We start from the raw sequence: 23,630 nt of genomic DNA, 5'->3' as shown, positions 1-23,630 counted from the left end.
AGACCAATTAAGTCCCTATTTTATTTTACAGGAGCATTAAGACCGTATGTATCAGTTATGAGATCTATTTTATGACAGAGAAGTTTCTATTTTATGGAAGCATTCAGTCACTATTTGGAGGCACGGCAGTGCCTCCGCCAAGTCGAGCCAAAAAAAAGCCGCACAGCCGTACCATTCTTTTCTCGAAGCTATTCAGGCCATTTTTGACCCCCTGTAACTTCGTTGTATATGAAGCTTTCTATTTTATAGAAATAAAGTTCTTATTACTATTTAATAGAAGCATTTAATTTTCATTTTTGTCTAAACTTATAGATAAGTTTCTGTATTTGTAAGTGGCTGTATAGATTTTGGTTAATCTAGTTTGAAGGGCAAGGTACAGCAGAGTTGTTTCAGAAGTAAGTTGGTCATAGATGATATTGCTACTTACGAGGACAAGTTCAAAAGTTTTACTGACATCAACTTTAGTGTACACTTTGTGGCATAAAAATGTCGGCAAAACTTCAAAGTTCTGGCGGGCTTTTGTAATTTGTACTTATGCATTCAGTCACCATAGATTATGTATTGTTATTCTACATAAACAAAGTGTCCAAATAGACTCCTAATAGATATTGATTTTTATATGGATAAGTCTTTTCGGTGACTAAATCAGACTAATTGGTTCGGATAGGTTTATAATAAAAGGAAATCAGCAATATTCGTAAGTGTGGCTTTGCATAAGATTTATTTGACTGATGTAGTATCAGAATGTGTCGATATACTATTGGGAGTCTACTTTGTTCCTATGTCTATGATCTGTGTCAAACGTAGTTAAGTAATCGAGTTTGGAGTAAAATTCTAAATATATGTGTATTTTAAAATGAACTATATTGTACATATTATTACATTTAATTCGATATCCAGTAAGTTATGTATTTGTATTGCGATTATTATATTAAAATAGATGGGATATTGTTATGAATATTCCTTATATACAAGTAATATAATATTTGCGTAAAATGTGAGAAATCTATAAGTGTCGTGGAAGGTTCCTTTGTCGAATGGGTTTTATTAACCTGTTTATAATATATTTTATGTGTAGTCATAGATGATATTGTACCGAATGCAATGTATAAATTAGAGCCATAGTGTCCCAATGGGCGTTAAAGAAAGTCACTATTTATGAATAATGAGTGGATTGGATTACGCATTTTATTTTTGATGTCTTTAAGAGTTTTCATAATGTTTATAATAAATTATTTTATACAGAATTCCCAATCGGTGATAGCAATTATAAACATTATAAATACGTATAATGTAATTTAAGAAAACTTAAAATAACCAGAAGCAATACTAATATTCTAAAAAATAGGATAATTAACTAATTATTGAAAAGCAACCAAAAGATGTTCCTGTGGCCTAAAGTAGCCTCACACGTGAGACCGGTATCCACCCTTCCACCGATACGCAGAAATGACGGTGGTACCGGTAGAATAATCTTCCATCTGTCGGATGTTTTGTTTCTAATCTATTCCAGATTTGGAATTCAAAATAATTGTGTATCGACGACATCCATACAGGCTATTTTTTATTATCGATGTAGCAAACTGACGTGACAACTGCCGCCCATAGACGTCTGTAATGAATCTCAATTAGGATTAGAATCCTATCGCGATGGTGCGTGCTACACCTGAAGACTAAGCGGGAAAGTCTCGCAAATGTCGTTTCTTCCTTAGTACACATTTCAAACAAGAAAGTAACTGTTTTATAGAAATACTTTTTTTTTTGAGGCGGAAATAGGTATAGCTCTGGTGCTTCCAGAATCGAACTAAGAAAGGTTTTATAATATGCCATCTAAGTGAATGGGACAATTATTTGGTTTACATAAAATGCGTAATCCAGCAGTATAAAGAGTATTCTTTGAAAATCATTACAAATAACAATTCTTTATGGGACAGGGAATTTTTGTTATAAAGAAGATTAGCTTAAAGTCCTCCTGTATGTGGCTTCCCATGGATATCTGTAATTAATCTCAGATAAGATTAAAGTCCTATCTGAGATCACAGATGCGTTGTTCCCCCTGAGGACAATTAGACCGCCTTACGCGTCAAACAGAACACAGCAGCGGTTAACACTGCTGTTTTAAGGCAGCATAGACAGAATCCTACAGAGGCGTTATACAAAAATTAAAAAAAAAATGTACGTACTTAATAAAAAAATATGATTGGTGAATTTATTCATATTAAATTGTTGAATTAATACGAATTGTATTTGTAATGATTAGAATATATAATTCTAACATAAAAGTATAATCAACGCGCACAGTAAACTTAGAGTGTTGTAAAATATTTTTTCTGTGGATGTCCGAATTGATTTGTAGTTGTCTTATAGCGTTACAATTTCTAAAGTATGTTACGATTTTAAAGCATAACCGTGGAAATTATTACTATATAATTTTTTTTAACCTTTTTTTTGCAATTGAAAATATGATATGAAATTATTAACAAATAATACAGTTTATATTAGTAGCAAATATGGCTTCGTCATCAACTCATTATTGTCCCACTGTTGGGCAGGGGTCTTCTCTCAGAATGAGAAGGATTAGGCCATAGTCCAACGCGCTGGCCAAGTGCGTATTGGACGACTACACATACCTTTGACATTTTTTTTATAAAGATATGGCTTACATGATAGGTTTTCCATCGATCGTAAAGTTAACCACAAACGCAGCAAACTGCTTATTTAAGTACCGGCTTACAACGGTCGTAGTCCGCTTTATAACCAGAAACACAGAAATTATTCCTAGATTAATAATTTGTATTTCTAATGCAAGTGTCTTATATTTTTGTGCAATTTCTCATGTTTTAAAATCGTAGCTAACCTATTTTGTAATCTGTGTAAATAGTTGTAGAGTAAACTCCACACTTTTCCACAACTTTCTTCATATTGACGTTAATGCGGCTTTGAACAAACTAAACTTGGCTGCGCAACTTCTGTGCAGACCACGGAGACATGCGGGTAAACTTCTTGTTATTTACTTCAACAATATTTATTTAACAAATATAACGCGTAAAATAACGTTATAAAAAACGAAACGTTATAACGAGATAAAATATATTTTAGCACGTGATATATTCTGTCAGTCTCTTGCCGATGATAATTTAAAGATTATTAATATCTATTACGTTCATATAATAATTTCGCGATACTAACGATATTTTTTTAACGATGTTTTCGCGATACTGACGATATTTAAAAAATATCGTCAGTATCGCGAAATTAAAATGGAAAAAATCTAGTGTATGTTCTATTTTCTCAGAAAAGGCAAATATATTTTAGTCTCGTAATTCGTCATGTGGTCTGTGAAATTGCTAAAATCTTTATGATAATTATTATAATTACGTCAAAATAATGTTTCTTCTTTCACTCTTTCTAGACGTTGGACATTTACTTGATGGTATTTTAAAACAAACTTAAATTAATTAATTGAAAAGTTTACATTATTTTCAAATTTATTTTATTTCAAATTTTAAAATTATAAATTTGTATCTTCATAAGTAAAACTCTTGAATTATAGTAAATTAAAATGTCCAAACTTTACTTTCTTACACAACTAACGCTGTCATTAAATTATTATGTATAATATATCTACATAATTATATTTAACGTATTTTTTCATACAAATATAATTCATTCCTATAATAGCAACCTCAAATATTAAAGATATTTTCAAAACAATTTATAAACAGAAATATTAAATAACGAAATAAAATATAACCGTTATAAAAATAACGATATAATCATAACGCTTTATTAACGTAAGTGACATGGAAATGATAATTATTACTGTAAAACTATAATTATTTATGATTTTATCCTGATAGTAGCCGTGTAGTGCTATTTTCTCTTCTCTGTTTATAAGAAGTTAATGATAATTTAAAATAATGGATTTTGGAGGTTTTGCTTCCGCCATTTTGGTGATGCAACTATCGACAAGACACTGTCAAATACCCTTACATTACTTTATCGCGTAAGAAAATACTGAAATTAGCAAAATATTTGAGGTTTCTATATTAATATATTTCGTAACAGTCCGATGTTTAACAAATCAGATTTTTTAAATGTCGGTATATAACATTGTATTAAAGACAAGGGTGTAAAACGAACTGACATAAAAATATTCTCGTGTAATGTAGGATTTTAAATAAAATTAATTGTAAATTTAAATGTAATCGTGGAGTATAGATAACCTAGACTTCATTTTTTGTATGAACTTTGACTAAGTGTGGATGTGTAGATCATAGCGTATAATTGTATAACTCCAAAAATGTACAATTCATTAATTATGACGAACAATTAATATTATATTCAATTTTAGATTTATAATTCAATGTGTAATGAATAATTTATTATAGCACTTTGGCCATATATTTGTTTCTTTAATATATCGGAGAACGCGTTATGTTTGCGTTATTTTTGTCTGCTATGTAATAAAAATAACTGTTATTTTAGGTTTATTTACTGATTTTGTTAGGGAATCATATAACGTTTAGATCACAGTACAAAACAAATTCAGGTCTGTGATTTAGATACTGTCAGTGATAATGAAATTATACAAAGTTCAGTATCACCGAAAGTGTGTGTCCCTTCTTATTATAAAACAAAAGACATCATAATTATTCTATTATTTATCGGGCCTTTTTTTGCGTTTTAGATGTAACGGCCTGTGCTATAAATAACAGCAATAATTAAATTATTCAAACTTTTTAAACGAATTCCTATAAAAACTCAGTGAATAATAGTAATTATATTAAGTTTATTTTGTATTTGTACTTAAATAATTTTTATATTTGTACTGAATTCGAGAAATGTATCATGATAAACAAACTTCTTAGTATTAGTTATGATTACAAAATAACATGGGAAATATATGAATTTGATCTTAATTAGAAATAATATCTAAGAAAGTGAGATTGAAATATGTTGCTAACTAAAAACAAAAGAAAAACAAAAAAATCAATATGGATTTTGAAGGACGCTGATTTAACCACGTTAAATTGTGTTCCTTTAAAATTCAATATGATTACCGGAACCCTATATTTTTAATTTTTTTCCGAATAAATTATTATTTTACAATAAGAGTCATGATACATTTTCTACGATAAAAACTATCAAAGTAAGGTAGAGCGAATATCGTGACCAATTTAATGGTTAGCAAATGATTTAATGGAACAACAATATAGTTTTGTTATTAAATTGTTGTTATTAAAGAACCACATCACCTTACCTCAGTACGAGCTAAAGATTATAATAAAAAAAAAACAAGTAAGTATTTTGTTATTTTCAATTTAAAAATTTGGCAGGATTGCCAAGTTACCTAATTTATAACCAATTTAAGTTGGCTAATAAAATAAATAATTATGTATATTGGTACACTGTTCGCACTACTATTCTTTGATGGTCTAATGGAATAGTTTGTAAACTACCAAAATATTGGTATTGTGAAGGTATGTCATGCAATCGGTAATGACGTATTTATTATATTACTTTAACAGTTATTTTCTTCCCGTGACAACTAGTGTTGTGCGCACATTACATTACATAGTAAAGTAAACTTTTGTGTGTTTAGTTTTTATTACGATAGGTCAAACGGGAACAGTATGCACATAGAAAATTAAATATCAAAGACTTGTAGAAATCGCCAGAAGCGTTGCTCCTTCAGATAATGAACTAATTCGTTATTTTAATAATTACTACGAATACTGACTAGGTACACACCTATCTGCCTAGTTTATTCCAGCTACCTAGTCTATCTAAGACGACTGATATCGGCCGATGACGATAAATATAGACTAAAATTGTAGCGATTAAGATCTATCAGTTAGGTAGTTAGTTATCTAATAGTGACAATTTCGTCAGTAATACTGACCGTGTGGGCGCAGCGATTGGTTGTCGCGGGAAGATTACTTTTTTTCTTTTTTTAATCAAGATACGAAGTGCCAAATGTGTGGCAAACGGAATGTATGATACTTATAACATATATAACATAGTTTTATTATTATCAATGTACAACTTTAGTAATTCACCGTATATTTAATAAATAAATGTGTTTTTGTAAGTTATTTTAAAACTTATTCCATGTTTTGTATAACTAAAGACAATAAAAATTTAAATAAATTTTGTTTGATTTCCGGGAAGTGGTTTAGTTTTAATTGAATTGAAATTGTTTTTTTTTATTAATAAAAAGTTTCAGACATTAAATCAAATTATTCTGATTTTAATTTTACTTCTTGAAAACCCATTTCTAGTACTGGTATTTAAAATTAATCAATTTATAGTTATTTAAAAGGTCCTATTTTCTATCATCTAAAAATCCCTGTCTATTTTATTTACAAAAACGGCCAATTTATTACAAAATTCTATTTGTCTATTTTATTACAAAAACACCTTTTACAAGAAGGTGTTTTTGTAAATAATAAGTCATGGTAAGGGTACAGTTTATATTCAAACGGTCTTCAATTTACACACCAAGATATCCTGTCAAAACCCCATTATCATCTTTCATTTATTTTTGGTTTATTTTTAGTCGGATCTGCATAGAAAGATATGAAATATGTTCCTTAAATAAGTAAAAATCACATATAATATTGTTTTATATCTGACGGCGGAGGATAATGTTTCCGCAAGATCTATATCTATATCAGTTGATATACATCGATCATCAATTTTTCACACAATTTTCAAAATGTTTGTACATATGTCAGTTGATATAGTAACGATAATCAATTCTACAAACAAAATTATCAAAACGCAATTTTCATACTTCACACATATATCTCATCCCTATATTTGAATATAGTACGTATAAATATAAAATATATCAGCAGAATTGATAGACGTGATAACTGAGTTAACTCCGATTTGCTCGGAGCTAAAATTGAACGTAACAAACTTAAGTATCACTGGCAGTATGAAATTGGTTTATTTTCGGTCGAATATATGGAATATGTTCCTAAAATAAAATGTTGTTTTTATATGACTGTATTTAATGTTTTTCGAGTGTTTTTAAATATGTTTGTATGTATGTCTCATTATAGCCGTACAGTTTAAAAGATTTGACGAATTTTAACATATGAGGTATTATAATTGCATCCCCTATCTAATATCTCGGGTGATTCGTTTTAAGTCTTTTCATATATAACGGAGTAACAGTTTAAAAGGCGTGACGTCAGCACCGCTGACGTCATAATTATTGTTATGATGTTGATGAATGACGCGATGAAACCTTCGAAAGCAAACCACACGAGAATTGTTGAGCTTAGTTTATTCTTCGGGCAGCATAACGACGTCCTAAGGAGGTCCGCACTGTTCCACAGCTCGAGCAGTAATGTCCCGATGTCGCCAGTACGGCCCTTTTTATAGGACCGGCGCACGTGCACTTGTTTTTCTATTGAAGATGCAGGTAGTTTTACCTCAGGTGTTTAATCATTTCATTTTATAATAGGAGAACTGCCGTATTTGCTCCGACACGGCCATTCTGACAGGCGGCGCGTGCTCTGCGCCTGCCTGCGTTGTGAAGTTCAAACTCTGTAAGAAAATAATTTCTTTGAGGCAGGTATCTGTAAGCAACACATGTTGCCATTATAGGTTACAGATGGTGTTATAAAAGCGGCACATTAAGACATTTCCCATGCACCTGTCTTGTAAATAAATATGGGTAGTTTTTATGAGTTCTATCCACAGAACTGTCATAATGTTTAGGTTATTTAAAGTTTCTCGGCGATCTGTGGTGAATACGTGTCTACCACGGCTCCACAAGGGGTCCCAATGGTATCTCATGGTTCCTTTGTGGATACATCATGGACCCATGGTTAGCACAGGGGTAACGCGTGAATAGCTCAGAGGTATCACTCTCCAGATTATGGTGTGTACGTGTCTGGTCACGGTTATACCCGGCTATCCATCAGTGTCTCAAGGTTCTCTTGTGGATACATCAAGGACCCGCGGTATAGCTCAGGGGTAACACATGACCAGCTCAGAGGTACTCTCAAGACGGTGTGACGCGGCATTGAAAACCTATTTTTAGCACAAGCGTAGCACATGACTAATTCAGAGAAAGCAAATAAATTGTTTTCGACTCACACTTTGTTCAGATGATGAATGCTTCTTGTCGTGGACCACTGACTACGTGTTTCCTCGACCATTCACTTGTAGTAAGTATTCTTTAATCCGTTGAGTGCTCCTTGTCCTGGACCACTTGGATTACGTGCTTTCTTCACCATTTACTTGTAGTAGGTATCTGTAAACACATTTCAATAAATCGTTAGAACACGAAAGCAAAAACTTTTTTTTTTTTTTTGTTTTTTTTCTCTTTTCTTTTCAAAGCTGTTATTACTGGTGACTATCTCCGACTCGGCCATCGTGACGAGTCACACGTCCTCGTGTGCTGTTCCTGTAAGTCAGATAAACAAACCGAATATTAAAATTTCTACTCGGCTAATCCTGATTAACTCGTATTAAGATTATTCGCTACCGAACACTACGGTATCGTATCTCCACATTGGAAACACCTTTATTGAACAGTTACACCAGTATCTCCATTGAGTAAAGTGTAAACTATCAAAATTGATTTAGAAATATGATAACCTTCACAAAAAAATTACAAGAAATAGAGTGTACCCGCAAGTTCATTCAAACACTAAATAATTCTCATTAAATAGTGATCACATTTTAGTGGCTTAATTCTTGAACTGTGAAGTACCCCAAGTACGTTAATCTTTTAAGAGCCCAAAGTCACTTACCGAAAATGCACTTACTAACTCACCGCCTTCCTGCCTTATGGCCACCCGTATCATAGGCCACCCATTCCGTTTGCGGTCAACACAAGTCCAGTGTAGTTGCAATAACACCAATAAGCAGCTATAGTAGTTTCTTATCCTGTGAACACTTAAACATTAGGTGAACATTATAAAATTGAACCAATAGACCACACAAGTATCAAACGTGTCGCCCGTATGCAACAATGAAGCTGATCATAGGTCACTTTTCTGGGACGCCCTCTATCGATGTGCCAGGTGGAACCGCAGCTGATGATGTAGGCGAGATAGGAGCTTGTTCTGATCCCACTAACGGAGTAACAGTTTAAAAAGGCGTGACGTCAGCACCGCTGACGTCATAATTATTGTTATGATGTTGATGAATGACGCGATGAAACCTTCGAAAGCAAACCACACGAGAATTGTTGAGCTTAGTTTATTCTTCGGGCATCATAACGACGTCCTAAGGAGGTCCGCACTGTTCCACAGCTCGAGCAGTAATGTCCCGATGTCGCCAGTACGGCCCTTTTTATAGGACCGGCGCACGTGCACTTGTTTTTCTATTGAAGATGCAGGTAGTTTTACCTCAGGTGTTTAATCATTTCATTTTATAATAGGAGAACTGCCGTATTTGCTCCGACATATATAATTTTAGTTTAAGCTACACTTTCCCTGCCAGCCAGTAAGTTAGAGTTTTATATATTAATAAGAAAAAAAGAGTTTTAAGGTGGTAGAACCCTTTGTCGTTCAAACCCGCCGGCACCACCGCCACACCGAATCTGCTTCCTTTCTGCCGAATAACAGCAGTGTTAAACGCTGCTGTGTTCTGGTTTCAAGGGTGTGGTAAGGGAGACATACTTTTCTGAGGCGTTCCAGCTTAGTCCTCAGGGGTAGCATCTGTGGCCGACCTCAGGTAGGAATATGTAATCCTATCTGGGGTTGATTACAGATGTCCATGAGGGGTAGTAGGCACTTACCATCACGTGGACTGCATGCTCGTCTGCTACTCCTATATTATAAAAAAAAATAGAAAATGTACTGATTTTAGTCATTCTAAGTTAACAATTACCAGAGTATTGTATAAATAAATAGCTAAATATTATATGTATATTTACAATAATGATAAGACCGATAGGAATATTTGTAGAAAAAAAATGTATTTACTAGATTTTGTTATAAGATTGGAGTAGTAATCATGCTTACGTCCACCTGATGGTTAGTGGTCCCTGCTGCCCATAGACACGTATGACCAACTCCATATAGAACGAGATTCTACCTAGGAAGATGATGGTCGTCCTATATGTATAGGTATGTCAAGCATCCACACCGTTTCACCGTTACATCCAACAAGTCACGTCGGGGTCACCACTTTGACAAAGGGAGATCTCCCGCCGGGCTAGGTGATCATGCCCGGGGAGCGGCCGCGCTCCGACAGTCTCAGTTCGGAGCTTGTATATATGCAAGATATTTAGAAAACTAGAAGCGTGATTCAGCAGCGCCATCTCTTGACGTGTAGCGGGAAGTCGCTACATACCAAAACGAAAAATCACTTTACATTACAAATGGGTGTGGTAGTGGTACCTTCACGGTAGAACCATAGGCTCCACGACATTTAAATTTTTTTATAATATAGGAGTAGCAGACGAGCATACAGTCCATCTGATCGTAAGTGGCTACTTCCGCCCATGGACATCTGTAATCAACTCCAGATAGGATTAGATATTCCTACCTGAGGTCGGCCACAGATGCGCCGCTACCCCTGAGGACTAAGCTGGAACGCCTCGGAAATGATTGTCTCCCTTACCACACTCTTCAAACCGGAACACAGCAGCGCCTAACACTGCTGTTATTAGGTAGAAATAGGTATGGCGGTGGTGCTGCCGGAGTGGAACCACAAAGGGTTCTACCACCTTCAATTACGTTTGATATAAATATTGCCGTTAAAACACTTAAAAATTTCAGTTATTTTATATTTAAAACTTTAATTTCATTTGCGTGTATATCGTATAAATTAACCTTCTAAACTTTCGATGTTGCTTTACAGGACTTAACGAATACTTAGAAACTAATATGAATATAAGGTAGAGGCATTAAATTTCGCAGGCAAACTATATAAAATTACTCTAGCAACTTTGGCGCGGACTTAGGGCGTAAATCTTGACTCTACGTTCAAAAGCGTTGATATTTACGATAAAACTTCTGCCACCACCTGTGAGGGTTTAATTTAAATTTATAAGGATCTAGCTGACCCGGCAAACGTTGTGTTGCCATACAAATAAAAAAATGTTAAGGGTGAAAACCCTTATCACTTAGGGGTATGAAAAATAGATAGTAGCCGATTCTCAGACCTACTGAATATGCATATAAAATTTGGCGAAAATCGGTAAAGCCGTTTCAGAGGATTACGGTAACTAACACGGTGACACGAGAATTTTATATATAAGACATAGTTGAATACTGAATAGTTATATACTGACCTAAAAACTATAAAAAAATTGAACAAAGAAAACATAACACCCCTATAACCCATCAAACGACAAATTGACAAACGAGACTTACACAGAACTGAAATTTTCCCACAAATTTTGAACACGACCGATCCTTTTGTTTGCTATGATTCATATTCCTGTATTCAGTGCGAGCATGGAATTACTGCACCCATGTTTTCCTAACTAATTTATGCCTAGCAATGCTAAATTTATCGCGGCCTGTGAAAATAGCTTTAGATTTCTTTAATTGTACGAAAATAAGAAACGAGCATATAGGAGTAGCAGCCGAGCATGCAATCCACCTGATGGTAAGTGGCTACTGCCGCCCATGATCTGTTATCAACCCCAGATATGATTAGATATTCCTACCTAAGGTCGGCCACAGATGCGCCGCTCCTCCTGAGGACTAAGCTGAAACGCCTCGGAAAAGTATGTCTCCCTTACCACATTCAATTCATCTGATGGAAAGTTTGGCTCGGCTACAGATACCTTGCTAATCTTGAGGATTATGAGCGCCTCGAATAAGTGTCTCCCTTACTACTTCGGTACACAGCAGTGCATAGTAGTGCCTCTGGAATCGAACCACTAAGTATTATATTAACTTCAGGGTGGATCACAGTTACCACTCCTGAAGATTAAAATTACCGGCAGAAGTTTGCCGGCATGCACACAATGCTCCTTTCTCTTTGCATATTCGTTGTGTTACTTATATTTACAATAAATACACCAATGGACAAAATCAAAACGGTTTAAAACGAAAATGGTATAAAAAAACGCTAACACAATCTCCTAATGCTCTAGAAAGTACTGTAGAGTAATTCATCGGGCTTTGTTAACTAAAAAACCGCCTCATACCCTTCACTGTAAGATCAATTTGTGGAGTAAGAGAGTAATTCAAGAGCTCCGTCCATGGATTTAAATTCTAGAAAGTCCGCAGGTTTGTGCATCAGTATTTAAAATGTGAACAAAATAATAAGTAATCACGAAATTAAAATTATTATTTGCCTATATTATGCTATCTTCCAAGAGCGGCTCTAGCTCGTGTAGCGCCCGTGTGCAGTGAAACCTGGCGCCCCCTAGGCCTGTCCCTGAAATAAGGTTTATTTCGAGTTGAAACAAAATGTTCGAAAAAGAAGCCGCCCATAGAGCGCTCGTTTAATAACTGTCGCCACCGCCAACTGGCTGCCTCTGTCATATCATTGTTGTACCATGATGGTCCAAGACGATGCTCTTAGCTGTCCCAGGAAACGTCGCGGCGCCCCCTGAGACGGCAGCGCCTGTGTGCATTGCACACCGTGCACTATAGGTTAAGCCAACCCTGCTATCTACCATATCTATTTCTGCTGTAAGTATTCAGTTGTAAGCGCTGCTGTGTTCCGGCTTAATGGGTATATAAGGGATACAAGGCATTGCATCTTAGTCCTATAATGGCCCACTTCTTATAGGAGTTTGATCAATAGGCATGGTAAAGGAAAGACACTTATATGAGGCATTGCAACCGAAACCCCACGGGCAGCTATATTCTAGTCATAGGAAGACAATTCTATTTATAGTCGATTACAGAAGTCAATAGAATTAATCAGAACAACGGCTGTCAATAATACATATAAGTAGTATATTAAATTACGCTGGCCAAGTTTTGGTTGGAAGGCTTCACACAACTTTGAGGAGTTCTATTTAAAAAAAAACTAAAAATGAAAATTTTCTGACAACGTTTTCGTTTATTGTTAAAGCAAGTGGTGTTTAAGCAAGGGACGCAGACGTAGTTTGTTCAGTCTGTAACCTTTCCGTGAGTTTTGACGTTTCGACAAATATGACTGTTTTGGTATTTGTTTACGTATTGGCCCATATGATTTTCTAGTTCGGACACAATAAATCGTAGATCAAGAACAAATTCCACACAGCTAGGGGCGCTGTTTGGAATTTGTTCTTGATCTACCGATTTAAGATGTGTGTTTTCCCTCAGTCAACGTTATGCTTAAAAGCAGATAAAGCACTTTCAAAAATGCACCTTTCTACATGTCTAAAATATGTTTCACGTTCTTCAAACAAAAAAAAAACACAATTTTTGGTTCGAGGCACTTCTCTCAAATTAAATCTACGTGACCACGAAATGGCAAGGTGAGCGAAGTGTGGTTAGCGCCCTCTAGAGCCGGTCACCACTCAACGCAAAGTGCTTGGGGCGAAAACGTTCAATACTATATCTATAGTAGCAATTTATGGTATTTATTCGTTATAATATCTAAAATTCTGTTATTATGGAATACTTTAAGTAATGCTAATTAATAATTAATTGCATTTATATATACAGTACTATATAAATGTAAAATAGTGATACATAATAAGCATTCGCCTAATATTCACATTAGGAGATGAATTTGCAAAAAAATTGCAAAGTTTTATAGTTGTAGACACTGGAATTTGTTTATAAGTCAGTATTCTTATTTTATTAAGCTGATATTAAATATAGTCCCATTAGTCGCGACAATACGGCCCATTATCATTTAACTCTTTCTAATTCGGAAAGCTATGTCGGTAATAATTGTCTTTCTTTTCATTTACAATTCATGTCATTCATTCATCTTACAATTTCATCCTATTGTAGATAGTTTGTAACTGATTTCATTTTTATATAATGTACTACATATATAGCAGGAGCAAACGAGCAGAGTCCACCTGATTCAAAGTCGGCCGCACATGGCCATGTATAATGAACCTCAGATAAGGTTATATTCCTACCTGAAAGTCGGACATGGATGCACGGATGCATTCCAGTACCCTCACTACGAGTTTTCAAAACATCCTACAATTTTACGTTACGTTTACTCAATCCATTATTCTATTCCGTTTGCTTCAGTGGACTGAGTTAACGTTACAATAAGTAAGAGCTCAAGTCTTTTTGTCTGCCTCACATGTTTGCAAAAAAGAGAGACAAAACATAAAGCGCCATCTTGTCAATTTAGACATTTAATGTAACGTTACTGACACTATAGTTCTGTTACAATCCGCTAGGGGCGCTGATTGGAATTTGTATGGGCAAATACGTAAACAAATACCAAAACAGTTATATTTGTGAAAACGTAAAAACTAATGGTAAGGGTACAGATGGTGGACTCCTCGTTTGGCCAGTGGCTACTGCCGCCCATGGCCATCAGCAATACTAAAGATGCATTTCTACTCCTGAGTAAGTTCGAATGCCCCAGAGAAGTATGTCTCCCTTACGACACCCTGCAAACATGTTCTCATCATCATCATCATCAACCCATTACTGTCCCACTGCTGGGCACGGGTCTCTTCTCATAATGAGAAGAATGAGGCCATAGTCCACCGCATTGGCCAAGTGCGTATTGGTACACTTCACATACCTTTGAGATTATGCAGGATTCCTCACGATGTTTTCCTTCACCGCTTAGCAAGTGATAATTATTTTTATAACGCACATCATTTTGAAAAATCAGAGGTGCCTGCCTGGGATATGAACCTCGGACCCCTCGATCGAAAGGCCGAGTTTCTTAACCACTAGGCTATCACTGCTTGTTCTCACACATGTCACATGTCACATGTCACATGTCACATCAACTGCATCCGTTTACAACATGTTCTCACATGTTGTAATCTGATACAATTTGGTTTACATAAGTTGTTTCTTAATATTTTCATATTAATTTATTAATGCGAATTCAAGTAATACGCAAACTGTTGGCAACTACTAGTTCAGCGTATACGAACGTTACAGCAATTAATTGTTTCCGGTTTATTGGTAAATGGCTGCGAACTCAATTATGGCTCATTAAATGTACAACGGATAGACATTTCACACATATATCATCATCATCGCATCGCAATCATCAGGCACTGATAAAGGCAGGCACAGTGGTTACGAAACTCGGCCTCTCGATCGAGGGGTCCGAGATTTAAATCACAGGCACGCCTCTCCGCACCTCATCAGGCACCTCTGATTTTTCTAAATTATGTGCGTATTAGAAATTAATTATCACTTGCTAAAACGGTGAAGGAAAACATCGTGAGGAAACCTGCATACCTTAGACATTTAAAAAAAAAATCTTAAAGGTATGAGAAGTCTACCAATACGCACTTGGCCAGCGCGGTGGACTATGGCCTAATCCTTCTCATTATGAGAGGAGACCCGTGCCCAGCAGTGGGACAATAATGGGTTGATGATGATAATGATCATCATCATATACTTAAGTGTATGTTTTTTCTTTGTTTTATAATATAGGAGTAGCAGATGAGCATGCAGTCCACCTGATAGTAAGAGGCTACTGCCGCCCATGGACATCCGTGATCAACCCCAGATAGGTTTAGATATTCCTACCTGAGGGCGGCCACAGATGCGCCGCTACCCCTGAGGACTAAGCTGGAACGCCTCAGATAAGTATGTCTCCCTTACAATGCCCTTAAAACCAGAACACAGGAGCGCTTAACACTCAGCAGGATGTCCATGGGCAGCAGTAGCCACTTACCATCAGGTGGACTGCATGTTCGTCTGATATTCGCATATTATTATTATAAAAAAATAATAATAATGTGCGCGTGTTGCATGCGTGCCGAGTTTAACTTACATTATCGTGTGGAATTCTCCGCTATTTATTAATGAAGAATTTCAATTACATTTGAAGTTGGCGTGGATACACTCCGTACCACTGTCACACCTATTTCTACCTAATTGCATCAACGTTAAGCGCTGCTATGATGTGTTGTTAAGGGTGGTGGGAGACATACTTTTCTCAGGCATTCCAGTTTAGTCCTCAGGGGTAGCGGCGCATCTGTGGTTGACCAGAAATCTAATATCTGGGGGTGATGACCAATGGCGGCAGTATCTATTTGCCTTCAGGTGGACTGCATGCTCGTATGCTACTCCTGAATTATAAAAAAATATAATAAATGGTGCAGTAGCTACTTACCCTACTTAAATGGCGTGCTCGTCTGGTATATATTATAAAAATCATTATAGTTTAAAAACTAAGAACAAAACTAAAATCGCACAAGGACAATCGTTTATCCTGATTCCTGACGATCCTGATGAGGAGAATGGGATAAAATTATTAAAATCGTGTATTGTCATCGGTTCTTGATAATTGTTCAAAATTTTGAATTAATCTGACCGTTCAAAGTGGGTAAAAATCGAGTTCAAAGATTCCGTTACATACATACATACAACCCAAGCTAATAAAAGCGTGGTAAAAATAAAATATGTGGTGTTCGATAAATATAGAACATAAATGTATGAGCTATGTAAATGAATAACTCGCTCAATATGACAGAAGATAGTGTTATCTCCACCGATGCCACTAGGAAGGGTTTAATTGCTTTTTCAATTACGGGGAGCGATCCTTGCGTGTAATGGACCGGCCACAGATGTGAGTTGCAGAAGGGGCATATTTAATTGGCTTTTAATTACAATTTTATTGATAGACGTTTTGACTCTACATAATTATATTTAATTGTGCTATGTATTTATGAAAAAAAATATTTAGTCTTAAGCTAATGAATTTTCGTAAATTCCTTCTTACAAATTTCAGTGCATGTCACTATGAAATATTTTACTTTTAATTCTTATTTTTTGGCGCAGAACCTTTTTGCATGGATGTAACGTAGTTTAAATGTGAATGTAATTGCACTTCTGTCCCCTATGGTTTAGTCACTTACGTATTTTAGTTAAATCAATAATAGCCACTTAAAAACTTCTAGATGTGACATGTTACTGATAGATACCACTTTACCAATTTCTATTGTCATATATCCGAAATCAAAGTATATGCTCTTCTGTAACCACACTTAATCTATGGCAATCGACGACTAAACGTTCATAATTCCATTTAGCATGAGATCGCGTGTTCACTCAATACGGTTTCAACTGAGACCCTGCACTCAAGGTATGGGAAATTGATATGTAGATTGCAGAGATAGCACAGCGCATAGCTACACACTTTTATGTCCCACTGTAGGCCACGAGACTCTCTTTAGGTACATCACATGATATTCATTTCGAACTACTGCTCCGTATTTAATAATTGGCTTACATGAATCATGGAATAAAATGGGGCGCGCAACTGTCCACAGATCAGAAGTTGTCCAATAGTGGGCACAGCATGGTGGTGCTCTGAACTATTTGGTATTTTGCTTGGGTGTTATTGTTACTGTGGTGGCATTAACGCTTATTCATTTAATTATTTTAACTATATTTTTATAAATATTAGTTAAATTAGTTGAATCGAAATACCATTATAGATCTATCTACCGGCAAGCCCACATATAAACGGGCATATTTATATGACTTTTATGTTTATAGCCGTAAAACTTGTTCACACACTGGTAACTTGAACACACACAACGACTAATTCAAAAACCCAGAACAGAAGTCTGAATTTAGACGTTTCCAACCTGTGATTCAAGCAATGATAGCCTAATGGTTAAGTAACTCGGCCTCTCGATTGATGGGTCTGAGGTTCAAATCCCAGGCACGCACCTCTAAACGCTTTCTACACTCACAGCCCCACATTACTATTTCCTGTGTCGTGGGTGCCATGGACACACACTTAGACAAATACACAAACACCCAGGCCCAGAAACAGAAATCTAAATTCATCATTTAGATATCTGTCTGGCCGGGGATCGAACTCGGGACCCTCTGCGCGTCAGACCGGTATGGTGACCGCTCCGCCACGCGGGTCGTCAAAACCTCTAATTTCTCAAAGTTATGTGCGTATTAGAAATTATCACTTGCTTAAACGGTGAAGGAAAACATCGTGAGGAAACCTGCGCACCCGAAAGATTTATATAAAAAAATCTCAAAGGTACGTGAAGTCTACCAATACGCACTTGGCCAGCGCGGTGGACTATGACCTAATCCTTCTCATTATGAGGGGAGACCCGTACTCAGCAGTGGGACGGTAATAAGTTGACGATGCACCTGTGACACTTTGCTATGCAGGCGGGTATGGTAATAGTTGCGTTGCGCCTTTAAACTAGGGGAGTTTTAGAATGTTTTTTATAGAGTAGATTTTGCTTCATTGCGAAAAAATGAAATAAAAATGTGATACGGAAAAACCCACATCGGATGTTTACAAATACATAACAGACAAGATTTAATAACTGTTATCCTATAAAACAGGAACGACGGCTCAACGGCGAAACACGGAAGTGTGCATGAAATTTAGCTACTTACGGTCTCCCATCCAATTGCTGATGCGTTAGAGGTTACTTAACTTTTGTAGATCGATTACAATTAAACTGTGGGGGCCTAAGTATTGCTTCTTATATGATATTTTCCAATAAATTGTGTTTGATTAAGATGTGTAAATAACAGAAAAAAATATAATAATGTTTTTATGTCAGTTGAAAAAATAAAATGGCCTTGTCGATTGGCTAGGTTGTTTTAAGTTACGACTATTACATCATTTCACCATAACACAGCAGTAATTAACTATGCTCTTATTAGCTATTAACCCTTTGTAGTTTCCGGCGGCACCACCGCCACACCTATCTCTGCCTCATAACATCAACGTTAAGCAATACTGTGTTCTGGTATGAAGGGTGTGGTAAGGGAGACATACTATTCCGAGGCGTTCCAGCTTACTCCTCAGGGGTAGCGGCGCATCTATGGCTGACCTTAGGTAGGAATATATAATCATATCTGGGGTTGATTACAGATGTCCATGAGCGGCAGTAGCCACTTACCATCAGGTGAACAGCATGCTCGTCTGCTACTCCTATATTATAAAAAAGTCAGAATACGCGGTGGTACTACAGAGGCTTTTACCACCTTAATTTAGTATAGTATACCTCGGCACGTGTCTGCTCCGTTCAATATATGTATATTTATAAACGGGGTCTTATATCGTCCCCCTTTTCTAGACCCTATTCTATTTCAAAATCACTCAGAACTTCCCTCGAACTCTACAAAGTTGCTGGTAGAGCATTCATGCGCTATTTATGTTTTATTACATGCAAAATGCCTTTGTGTTTAATGTTTTAAAATAGCATTTTTACTTCTACGTCTACATACACATCATATTTCTTGGTATATATCAATCATTAATAGTTTTTAAGCTATGTACAAAGCAATTAACCAAAAATACTCAAATTAAAAATATATATTACGTCAGACAAATTATGATTTTTAATACAGCGTACTAATTAATGAATTTATTATTTAGTAAATAGTGCGTATAAAGATTAAATAAAACAAAATGGTTTAAAGAGTAGTGAATGCTTTATTACGTGCATCGACCAATTGGAGACATTTCAAATTTTAATTCAAAGTAACACTCCGTCTTAATTAGTTATACGGTTAGTGCTTTCCCCAGCCGTAGCCGTAGCCTCCCTTGCCGTAGCCGTATCCGAGACCGCCGTAGCCGTAGCCGAGACCGCCGAGGCCGTAGCCGCCGTAGCCGCCGTAACCCCCGTAGCCGAGACCGCCCCAGCTGCTGACTACTACAGGAGCGGCTACGGTCTTAATGATCGGGGCAGTGTATACTGGAATTGTTTTGATGATGGGGATGGGAGCAGCCTTCACGACGCTTGCGGTCGATATCGCAGGAGCGTAAATAGGTGCGCTGATGATCGGTGCTGCCAGACCTGTGACATAATTACGATTTTCAAAATAAATGATTAATGGAAAAATTGTAGCGGGTTTGTGTTATTCGTAGAGTATAAAAGTTTCCATGAATTCATAGGACACGGGGCCGGTTGGAGTGCCACTAATTAGGGGATACCTAGTATATCCCTAAAAGGTTGATGAGTGGACAAAGGGTAAAGATTACATATACTCGTATAAATTGTGTCAATAAAGATTGTATTTACCTCATATTCTACAATGTAAGGTTGAAATGTATTTGGATTTTGTTCTTTATTGAACACTGTTTTGGGATATCATACAGAATATAATTTTGAATCAAAGAAATAATTGTCTTCATTATTTAGAAATAACTAAACTGTAGAAGAAGAAACGAATAAGACTATTCAATTAAATATTTCTTCATTTACTTTTGATAAATAAAACCAATAACAATTAATGTAACAATGATCATGATAGATCCTGGTTACAAAGTGATCATTGTCCTGAGACTAAATAGGTCTATTTATCTTACAATCCAATCTTAATTAATCTAGTTACATGAACGTTACATCAAAATTACCGCTTCTCGGCTAGTTCACGATTTTGCACCTAATTTCACGCTTAGGGGATGACTAATTTATGATCCTGTATCAAAATGGTATGGAATTTTATAAAACTATTTTTAGTTTGACGACCAGCACGGTGGAGATGTCACAATACCAGTCTGATATGCAGTGGGTTCCGGATTCGATCCCTGGTCGGCTAGAAGACTAAATGATAAATTTAAATTTCTTTTCTAGGTTCCAGACCCAATAAATCTAAATCTAATCTGTTTGTATATTTGTCTTTGTCGGTCTATGAGTAGTGAAAGCGTTATTATTATTACTAGATTAAATAATTCGTAACGAATTATTAAAAGAGACAAAACATTTTATACTGCAGGACGTGCCAAAGAAAGAGACATACATACGGAATACGAACATATGCTCGAAAAATACTCTGCGCGGTCGAGTAAATAGAATTTTCATCACAATTTGATTGCATTGTCGCAAATAATTTAATCCTATTACTTTGGACGTGCCATGAAGGATACCATAATTATTGCTTACCATGTCCACCTAAGCCATAGCCATAGCCCAAACCGTAGCCGGAGGGGACCGCATGGCTGAGACCAGCCACGGCCAACAGGCAAGCCAACTGCCAAAATACAAAAACATTTTGTTATAGTACATCATAGATTAGTAAAGATACTTCGCCGCCTTGAAATTGAATGAAGCCACGAACGGCTTATTAGTAAGTTCTTTTTTTGAATTCTTGACAAATAAAAACATTTTTAGAGAAAATTTACGGATAAATAACTAATACTGTGTAATTTATATAATAAGTAAATAATTATTTCAAATATTTTGGGGACATTTTAGCATGGAGACGTGGAATAACTTTTTTACGCAACTATTTCAATTCTCAAAACTGGGTACATTTTCTTCTTAGGAGTGAGTAATCTTTACTTATCTATGTAGTACATATAAAAGTATCAAACAAGCATGCAGTCCATGTAATTGTTAGAGGCTACTGGAGTCCTTCGACATCTGTAATCAACCCTAGATAAGATTAGAGGAAGCTCATGAAATTGGCCACCGGAGCATTGCTAGTATTAAAGTCTAAATCGGCTACAGGAGTATTTCTACCCCTAAGGACTAGTGGGGAACCTGTTATATCAGAACGCAGCAGCACTTAATACAGCTTTTATTAGACAGAAAAAGGTGTGACGATGGCTTCCAGAACTTTTGCACTTCCAGAAATTTCTTAAATAAAATTAAAAAAATAATAATTTCATAACTGTTTAAGCAAACGACAGATTTAGAATGCACTCGCTACCTAGGAAAAATAAATGCTTGGATTCAAATCTGGTCTTACTGAGCCCAAAATTTATTTCACTGCTTTACTTTACCAATGTTTAGGCGTTGATTTTGGTGACCAAACTACGGCGCTACGAACTATATACGATAATAGTTAGCAGTGAAACTGTTTCAGTTCAAATCGATATTCACACTGCAACAATGTGCCCGTAATATCCACAGATTAAATACGTTATAGAAATGGCATTATAAAATTGTTAGAGTTCTTAGTAATTCAGGTATCGACATTACTATTGCCGCTTTATAATAGCTGGATTAAACGTCGCTGTCTTCTGATTTGAAGGGTGACAAAATAATGAATACACGAAGCATTTGAATTTAGTCCAAATCAATGCTTGTTAACACAGATATTTGTGGGCAACAGTGACCATCAGCTCCTTTGCTTTTTTAATTAAGAATATAAATCAAATTATATAGCGTTAGATGACGACACAAAACGAAATTATTTTATTTATTTATAGAACTTTGAAGGTGGTAGAACCCTTTATGGTTCGACTCCGGCGGCACCACCGCCACACCTATTTCTACCTAATAACAGCAGTGTTAAGCGCTGCTGTGTTCCGGTTTGAAGGGTGTGGTAAGGGAGACAGACTTTTCCGAGGCGTTCCAGCTTAGTCCTCAGGGGTAGCGGCGCATCTGTGGCCGACCTCAGGTAGGAATATCTAATCCTATCTGGGGTTGATTACAGATGTCCATGGGCGGCAGTAGCCACTTACCATCAGGTGGACTGCATGCTCGTCTGCTACTCTGATATTATAAAAAAAAACTTATTTACGCTTACTTAATTTTGCGTAAGACATTTCTAATGAATAATCGGTCTGGGGTAATAGACTTAATTGGTACCCGCAATCAAAACTGTGCAATAGCTAGAAACACATTTATTGTGTCGGATTCATGTTCTGTTTTAGTTTGCCACTTCATAATTGCACAAACTGAATTGAATTTTTCCTTTTCAAGTAGATTATAGATTGTCAATTCAATTATTTGCAATGAATTTGATTAGTTATATTATGAATAGTCGTAAGCAACATGTATTTTTGTTCAAAAACATTCTTGAATATATTTTAGTCGAATGAAACTGAATTTGTTCCATTCATTATAGAGTTGTTAAAATTATGAGCATTTTTATGATTATCGTTTTCATAGAAAAAGTTCAATTGAAAATATGAATACTTCATGAGTACAATTCAATTCTATTGTTTTCTTAATTACAATAAACAAAGTATTAGTTAAACTTATTTCTTTAATATGATATTATTTATTATTAAGATATAGTCTAAGTGAATCAGAATATTATGTAATGGTCAAAATTTATACCATTTGTTTGTGGTACATTCTCACTCATTCTTACATTAGAAGTATCAAAATTCGAATCTCACACGGCTTATATTTCAATGTTATATGTGGAGTCGAAATGGAAAACTAAACATCGTAAGAAAAAGTACATGCCCCAGAATTCTCACTTCTTAGCGTTCTAAATTAGTCTTCAACTCCTATGACCGACTTCAGTAGAACTCCAATCCTATTTCGACTTGATTTTAAGCTCAAGAAAATTTGTAGTTAATCACAGATATTCAGTAAATGAACCACCAGATAAAGCAATCTAATTTACAATGCAATTTTATCATCAAAAACAAAAAGAAAAAAAAACGAACTTATAAATTTTTGGAAACACTTTGACCTCTAACCAAATGTAAAATCAAACAATACTCACGGTTACGTATCCGTACATGTTACTTCAGTTGTGTGGACGAAGTGTGCCAGTTGGGCAGCCAGCTACATATTTATACTGGTAGGCATCCTGCCGAAATACAACGGATCTGCATCACCGTTGCACAAAACATTAGCA

The 23,630-nt window shown here is 35.8% G+C and overlaps 1 protein-coding gene across 1 annotated transcript; it reads right to left on the bottom strand.

The window, feature by feature from the left end:
• Positions 1-19,581: 19,581 nt before the first annotated feature.
• LOC140744677 (uncharacterized) lies at positions 19,582-23,630 on the bottom strand. The gene is made up of 3 exons (XM_073076286.1): positions 23,496-23,630; positions 20,972-21,059; positions 19,582-19,882 (listed from the first exon to the last, which is right to left on the bottom strand). The coding sequence occupies exons 1-3, from the start codon at positions 23,511-23,513 to the stop codon at positions 19,596-19,598; spliced, it is 393 nt and encodes a 130-aa protein (XP_072932387.1). The 5' UTR covers positions 23,514-23,630; the 3' UTR covers positions 19,582-19,595.

This window comes from Epargyreus clarus, unplaced genomic scaffold (genome assembly GCF_041222505.1).
Source record: "Epargyreus clarus isolate Ecla_fem2 unplaced genomic scaffold, WU_Ecla_fem_2.2 ptg000009l, whole genome shotgun sequence".
Lineage (NCBI taxonomy): Eukaryota > Metazoa > Arthropoda > Insecta > Lepidoptera > Hesperiidae > Epargyreus > Epargyreus clarus.
This window is presented reverse-complemented; position numbering and strand designations above follow the sequence as displayed.